General features: G+C 37.8%; 1 protein-coding gene and 1 long non-coding RNA gene across 5 annotated transcripts in view; one reads left to right on the top strand and one right to left on the bottom strand.

The window, feature by feature from the left end:
- The window catches only part of Src42A (Tyrosine-protein kinase Src42A), a 35,189-nt gene extending 27,144 nt beyond the window's left edge, over positions 1-8,045 (top strand). For all 4 annotated transcript variants that reach the window (XM_086971507.1, XM_086971506.1, XM_022846550.2 and 1 more), the window contains 4 exons: positions 246-573; positions 1,113-1,291; positions 5,177-5,333; positions 5,692-8,045. In XM_086971507.1, the coding sequence (XP_086827633.1) occupies positions 246-573; positions 1,113-1,291; positions 5,177-5,333; positions 5,692-5,903 (876 nt within the window). In that variant the 3' untranslated portion in view covers positions 5,904-8,045. The remainder of the gene's footprint in view (positions 1-245; positions 574-1,112; positions 1,292-5,176; positions 5,334-5,691) is intronic.
- On the bottom strand, positions 1,504-5,074 carry LOC111267936 (uncharacterized). Its single transcript, XR_002684919.2, has 2 exons — positions 4,272-5,074; positions 1,504-3,096 (listed from the first exon to the last, which is right to left on the bottom strand). It is a non-coding gene; the product is annotated as an uncharacterized LOC111267936 (long non-coding RNA).
- Positions 8,046-8,374: the final 329 nt, after the last annotated feature.

Below are 8,374 nucleotides of genomic sequence, written 5' to 3'. Positions count from 1 at the left end.
TCATCTGCTGTATGTACGATGAAGGTACAAGATGTATAACACATATACACAATTTTAATTGCACGCTATTTGAAGCATGAATAGTATAAGATAATAAATAATAAAGAATGATGCCTGATAGCGACTAGTAGTAGATTCTCCCTTTGTCCATCAGTTTATGCAACCTTGAGAGTCTCAATCTGCAAAGCTATAATATGATGCATTTTGTTACAAACCACTTCTGATATTTCCGTATTGTTATACAGGTGGAAAAACCATCGACCGGCGGTCTGTCTCATAAGACCCGCGATCATTGGGAAATAGACAGAAGCTCGCTCAAATTCATCCGAAAGTTAGGACAAGGACAATTTGGTGAAGTCTGGGAGGGGCAATGGAACAATACAACACCTGTCGCAATCAAGACACTGAAGCCCGGCACCATGGACCCAAAAGATTTCCTCGAGGAAGCTCACACCATGAAAAAATTGCGTCATCCTAAGCTGGTGCAGTTGTACGCTGTGTGTACACTTGCAGAGCCTATATATATAATTACGGAACTTATGAAAAACGGCTCACTCCTCGAGTATCTACAGGGTAAGCAGAGCGCAATATAAGTACCTGATGTAATGATGTCGCTATAAAGGCTTTGTAAAAACCTGTTGTATGTTTTTTTGTATTGGAGTTCTGTTAAAATATTCACCCGTGTATTCTTATTGCATTATCGTTGTTAATGATAAGCGCTTTTTTTGGCTGCAACTCCAGGCTTGAGAGTCTATATATTTTAAGTCTAGAAACTTACATATACCATGCCGTGTGCTGCCTCTCCATCTGTGAAGCAACCATTAATTTAGAAAAATGATAACCATAACACCTGCACTGCAATAGCATAGTGGCACTGTGGTGGCAGGAACCTTTCATTATTGCTCTATTAACAAGTAGTAGCGGCGTAGATTTGGGGCATCTGCCGCATTCACTTAGGCATGGCATACCAAAAGCTATGTGGATTCTAATGAACATTAAAGAAGTTACCTTCATTATATTTCACAGATTTCACGGAGGTAGACATCAATGCACAGCTCACGGCATGATTATCCATAATATATTTTTTCGCATCGGCTTCGTACTTGTTTTAGGTAAGGGACGATCACACAAATTGCCTCAGCTGATCGATATGGCTGCCCAAATCGCCGCTGGAATGGCTTTTCTGGAGCAGCAGAATTACATCCATCGCGACCTAGCCGCCAGAAATATCCTGGTTGGCGATAACAATCAGGTCAAGATAGCTGATTTCGGCTTAGCTAGGCTCATTAAGGTGAGTAGCGCATGAGTATTAAGTATTTGATTCTATGCTTAGCACATGATGCCTTATTAACTGTTATTGGTTATTTAATTAAAATTGAACAGACCAGTACACTAATTTTCTCAAATCATATATCGCAAAAAAGCTTTCTACCACCCCAAAATTACAACAGGCCAGAAAGTGCATTTAATAATTATTAAAGAAAGCCGTAACAGGGAAAGATGTTTATAGCTTTGTTTTTTCTTTTTGTTTATTGAAATAATCATCATACGCTTTAACAACCTTTCTCTTCTACTGTTTCTATTCTCATTCTCTAAAATGACGCGAAAGTTTCTAATATTGATTCAAGTTGTCTCTCAAATCATTTGCCAGTCAAAGATAATTTTGTGCTTAATTTCGTCCAATCGTGTGTTGCTTGCTCTCAGCAGCACAACACACTGAGAAAATCATCCTTCCAGGGCAGCTGTGTCAGGACAACTTATTTTAAATTATTTTTGTAGTAGGTTATGGGCATTTATAATGAACGAAAATACAAGCTCTAGAAAACGTAGACTAATTTATCACTAGTAAGTTTGCGAACTGAAGGTTTCTGTCAGTTTCCCTATACTTACTATCCTAAAGTAGCAAATATGTATGAGCTTCGTTGGTGAACAAGATTGAAGCATAATTGAAGCAATGACCCGAATTCTCTAGGACATGTATAATCATTTAGTGCTTAGTATCTTTATAACAACCTTTTTCTTATTATTTTTGGTGATCAGAGTTTTAAGCCAAAAGCACTGACTGTGTTATATGAATTCCAAATGAATATATCTTTTTAACTTTCGTAACCTGTTATAGGTAAATCTAAGTTGAAGTTGTTAAATCTATTTTCCACGGCTCGTGTATCACGACGGGACTATAAAGAGCTTCTTGAAATAGTGCATAATTTAAAACATAATCTTGTTGCCGATAATTTTTTCCATTTTATTAGTTCCGTTCGTATTAGTTTGTTTAATTTAGCTAATGTACGAGATGTTCGGTGAAAAAAAACTACCAAAAATAATAAATATATGGTGCTATGACAAATAAAAGTGACCCAGAAAGCGCTAATAATTTTCTTTGTTTTAAAGACATATATATTTGATGTTTGTTGTTCATAAAGAGCTTTTCCAACGGGTCGTAATACCTGTATTGCTATTTATGATAGCTTACAATATTCATTACAGGAGATTGTCTAAACTCACTTTAATGATATGCTTTGAACTTGTACGAACGAGGATATTTCGAGACCTTTTATTTTTGACGAGGTCCCTTAGTGGTTTGTCTGTCAATCAAAGTATGCGAACGTTCCATCGGAACAGGCATGCTTGAGAGTGTGTGTTTGGAATCCAAATAGATGCTATTACTACAATCGTCGTGGTATTTAGTTGTCGCTAACGCCGGTGTCTCTTCTCCGTCCGCTTCTGCGATGTGTCTGTCCGTGGTGGGATGTGATCTGATCTGACCATCCGATCTCTGTTGTCGGTGCGGTCGGGATTCTCGTACATTGTCGAATCCCTCAATCTCTCTGTCTCTCCCTAAGAATGTAAGTGAGCATCACACCGGTGTTCGGTGCACTTGATCTCTAATCATCCGATCCGGGAGGTGTCCGCTCCTCCTGGTTTCGGGTTTCTGGCTAAGTGGCGCCGCATGTTTCCTTGTTACACCTGCTAACGCTAACTGTTGTTTGCCAGACGCCTATTCCTTTTCGCATTTAGCTTCGTCTACGATGACATCACTGAAATTCTAATACGCACCTTCGAACGTTTGAGAAGTAGCCAGGATGGTTTTTAATGCTAAAAAGAGACGAAAATTGCTACAAATTAGAGACTGGTACAGAAAAGCAACCATATATTGATGCGTATATTTATGCTTGTTTCCTGTATGTTTTACATAGCGCTAAACGATGTATGCGATATTACAACGAATTTTTACAAGTTGTAATTCGTTCAATGAGTTTTGGAAGGCAATTTTATCGGAGACTGTTACAAACTTAGTGCCACTGCTGTAAGTTCGAAGCAAGTTTATCATGCCTTTTCGAATTTACTTGTATGTAGCCTTATGCAATGATTATATGTGTCACTGCCTAGACGGATATGATATGCGAGGGCGTTAAAGAGTAATAGGTGCTAGGTTTACAGTTATTTCAATTAGTTTGCTAATTATGTATGCTTCAGAAGCTCGTGCCTACTGACCTACTTACACAAGCAAGCTCCCCCGTGTACTGTTAAACCAACTTTCTTCCCAGAATATCGTCTGTGCTCTTTACCGAAAGAACATACAGTCTATTGTCTAACATTGCGTTCTTGTAGATATCACTTGAATGCCTTAAATGATGTTTTCGCTCTATCAAGGTTTGGCCTTTGTAACTGCATTAAGAGCAATATTACTTGCATTTGATTCTGACACCGCTCTTTCATGACCTCTGAAGATTAAGAAAAGAATCGTAAAGTGAAAGATAGATGAAGATCCACGACTTATCGTTAATCGACATAAGTTACAAAAATAAGCTGATTTCGAGTAGAACAGAAAAGCAACATCAGAAACAGTCTTTAAACTTCTTGTTGTACTATATTTCTAACCATCGTATAAACTATCCTGCCTTAAGGAGAGTGAATAATGAACCGGGTAATCCTGATGTAATATACTTTATACGGCCATAATAATAATAAATATTATGTTAAAGCAGCATTGTTATTTGTCGATACAGGATAGGAAAAGTAAACTGTTATGTATTTGGAAATGCTCGTTCTTTGTAACTATCCTCTTTTATCAAGGATGACATTTGATCGCTCTTCTGGGATTAGAACCAACTGGCAGAATTCCAGATTCAAAGTAGTCAGTGCACAGATCGAACTTAATGCGGCGCTGCCTCCAATACCAGTTTAGCTGGGTTTAGTTGAAACGATATCGAATTAAATTTCACTTATACACTAAGTTGCATTCGTGGCTAAAAAAAAGGTGCTCTTACTTTGCGGTTGTACGATGCACTGTTTGGGCATAAAGAAGATCCTTGTAGCCATTTCGCCAGTAGGTCCTGAATAGAGCAACATAGCTAATTTGACCTATCCTCTCTTTCCAGGTGATACTAATAATATTGTTTATTCACACAAATTGTGTAGTGTGTGTCACAAAAGCCCAATTCAGAACTCCATTGCATTTACTTGCATTTCAAACTTCTCTTATATAGCGCAACGTTGTTTTAGACATTTGAAACTTGGCCTTTGCTTTCTTTAGCAGCACTTGCGCACATCATGTGATCATGAGATGTGTAATCTTAACGTCTAATGTTCTTTAATATAATAGCCATGCTGATTTCCCATTATCCGTCGCGTCGGGAATTTGCCAGTCAGAAACTTTAATAAAGCATCCATATTAGATGGATCGAAATTGGAAACGATATCAAAATTTAAACGACATTAATTCAGATTAAATTTCGAGTCTTTAAAATTTTAAAACGCTGCCATCCTAGTTATTGAATGTGTGTGTTTTTGCACGCTGCGTAGTTGCTACATTACTATCAAGAACTCGGCCCCAGGTAGAAAAAACCCGATTTGTGGCGATTTTAGTTTTCCGTTGTCTTCATAATCGTGTTCATTTGCTCGATTTGCATATGTGCGTTTTATGTTGTTGTCTTTCCGAAATAATCTTGCATTCATAGAAAACAAAATAGATTTAACTATTTCAGCTACTTTTTTTTTACTAGCTTTAACTACTACAAACGTTATTACTTAGTGAGTCATATATACTAGTCAAATGTTATTCGATGCATTAGTTTCCATAGTTCGGATAAACTAACTGCGTAAATGGTGTGCACAATCCCCTGTTGGTAAATATACATCTTTTGCTCACACCTATAGTGTTTTTGTTCCCTAGGAGGATGAGTACGAGGCTCGAGTGGGAGCGCGGTTCCCAATTAAATGGACCGCTCCAGAAGCCGCCAATTACTCGCGTTTCTCGATTAAGTCAGACGTCTGGTCGTTCGGCATTCTGCTCACCGAACTGGTCACGTACGGAAGGATACCTTATCCTGGTAAGGAGAAACCGATTAGCACTACATTTCACCCTTCCCGATGGTTTATTTTTTAAATATTTATGGGTTAAATATACACTGCACAAAAATTTAATTAGCCACACTTTATTCAGTCAGTAATAATTTTTTTGTATAGTTCTGAACAAATTTTAAGGAAAAAGACATTAGTAATCTTTCTATATACACTTTCGTTATATCGCATTAACGAAAGCATACTCTTTTTTGTTATACATCAATTCAATAATAGACACTTTCAATTAAACTACGGAGGTGATTGAACCCTTTATATAATATCAGAAATATTTTTAAATAATATTTCTGTTATGGGTATCTTTTTCTGTTTGTTTTTGTGTATCAGGTATGACGAACGCAGAGGTATTACACCAAGTGGAACATGGCTACCGCATGCCATCGCCGCCACAGTGTCCCGTGGCACTATACGAAATCATGCTCGAGTGCTGGCACAAGGACCCCATCAAGCGGCCAACTTTCGAAACACTACAGTGGAAGCTGGAAGACTTCTTTACATTGGAAGGCTCCGAATACAAGGAAGCTTCCATCGCCTACTGAGCCTCTCCATAGTCCTCTCACGCTCAATCACCATAAAGTTATAATTTTTATTACTGTTCGTACCAAACATGACTATCTTTCAAACTGCATTATTACATTCGTTACGTGAAATCGGATCGCACGTAATGCATTTGTTGCGAAAAAAGAACGTTGCGTTTATAGGTAGCAAGCATACTTTCAATCCAATTGCTTTTCCAGAAACGGATGGCACCGCTTTACTCTCTGGAGAAGCGAATAGTGCACATAGTAAGAGATAACTATACGTTTATCAGCCTAGAAAAAAATTCGTCAAGTACCTTTGTAGTTCACGTCTAACTGAACCCTTTTCTTACTTTTAAATGTAATAATTCTGGAGGTAACACACGTTTTATGTGTGACCAGATTCCACGTAACTAAGTAGTATCCTGGATAAACTGCAGAATTGCAGCAATAGTAGCATGGACGACGATAATATCCCAGGCAGTAGTATAAAAAGGGTCAACAAAATCGCGCAGCGTTGCTGAATCCGCCAGACTCCTATTACAATGACGTAAGTATTGCCGCAAAAGCTCCAAGGATTTCTCAAGTTTATTTTATGAACGATAAGGCCACTACAGCGATCGCTAGGGCTGATATTATTAGTATAAATAATTCCACAGTGACGATTACATATTAGTTCGGTGAAATTCTTTCAACTTCAAAAAGCATTTGCTTATTTCCACACAGTAGATCTTGTATTCTCCTGCACCAGTAGTCATCTTTGGGTACTCTCTGAAATAAGACGATATAGAATTACTCGCCTTTGGCCACCAAACGAGAATGTTTCGTCTGAGATTTTTTACTTAACTCCTTTTTACAAAACGTACATCCTATCACTCACTAACACATTGCGAACCAAAACGCAACTCCACTATTCGTCCCGTTGATTTTGCACTATGCCTCTTCGATCTTGCAGCACCGTGCTAATTTAAAAAGAAAATCTACATTATAGCCTAATGTTACAATTATCCTCGCTTGAATGTTATATATATATATATATATATATATATAACCCAAGTCGGAGGGGCTGATGGTTTTTATTCATCAGATTCAAGAGTATCTTTCTGATGTAAACACTTTAAAACTATTTGTGGCGCTCTAGTTGCTTAATCCTAGCAATACTCGCCCGAGTATAAGTACCCGAGTATAAGACATTGGACTGACATACGACAATTAAACAAGGCACGTGAATTTTAGGAAACGCTCGGTACGCTTGAAGGGAATCCAATATATAACGGCCATCGAGACACCGATATATTTTTTGGAAATGTGTAAGCTAGTACCTAGTGCTTTCAAAATGGCTCTGCGCGGTGAAACTAGCGTGCTTACAGACTCGGTAGATTGATACTGGAAATACCACATATTATACCAAAATAACTGAGTGAGGGAGTGAAGGGGGTTTTGTAATATCATTCGAGGTTATCTAAAAGTAAGATCTACTCGCCTTATGATTACGATTATTCGGCTCGATATCGGCGTATGAATGTAACTGAAAATTTTGTGCCGCTGTACATTATGACGGTGGCTCGCATTGTTATGCTTTTGAGGGACAAATGGAAAAAATTATCTGGCTAGTCTCCAAAATAAAGCATCTTAGATCGTACGTCGTCGCAGTGAAGAATGTGACGTGGAGCTAAGATGTAACGCGTCAAATGGTGGAGAGTGCATAAATTCAGTGTGGATGAGAATAACAATAATATCTATACATAAATACAATAACAACAATAGGTCGTAGGTGCGCTGATGAGGATGGTGAGCGTGTGTGAGGGATGATAAGGAGAACAGAGCGGTGACAGGAGCTAAGAGTATGGAAATACGAGACATGAGGAAAAATAACATCTGACAAGAGCGACATGGAGAGAACAGACCCACGCTATAGAACAGCGTGTAAGCATTTCGTCTCAAAGCTAGGACAAAAAAGGATGTGAGGTTATATGTATAAACGTTGTGCGGATGCGAATAAGTAATTGAACGTGCGTATGTCTCAATGTTTGTCTTGTGACGAGTGACAAGGGGGATGCGTGCATCCTTCGCTTGCCTTAGAAGAATACCTTCAAATCGCTGTTGTTTCATTATGATTTCGGAAGACGATAACATACGAATAAAACAAAAACGATTTGCTGACTGATTATTATCCATTACACAAGTCCGCATACATAAAAAAGTAGGAGGTGGATTGTACAGGAAATGCACATTTTGCAGTGCGGTTTTATTTGAAATATTCTATACATTATATGTATGTGTGTATATATACTATCTATCTATCTAATCTTATCTATCTATCTATCTATCTATCTATCTATCTATCTATCTATCTATCTATCTATCTATCTAATCTTATCTATCTATCTATCTATCTATCTATCTATCTATCTAATCTTATCTATCTATCTATCTATCTATCTATCTATCTATCTATCTATCTATCTATCAGGATCTATCTATCTATCTAT

This window comes from Varroa jacobsoni, unplaced genomic scaffold (genome assembly GCF_002532875.2).
Source record: "Varroa jacobsoni isolate VJ856 unplaced genomic scaffold, vjacob_1.0 scaffold_1243, whole genome shotgun sequence".
NCBI lineage: Eukaryota > Metazoa > Arthropoda > Arachnida > Mesostigmata > Varroidae > Varroa > Varroa jacobsoni.
The sequence above is the reverse complement of the archived record's forward strand: the minus strand, read 5'-3'. Positions and strand labels throughout refer to the sequence as shown.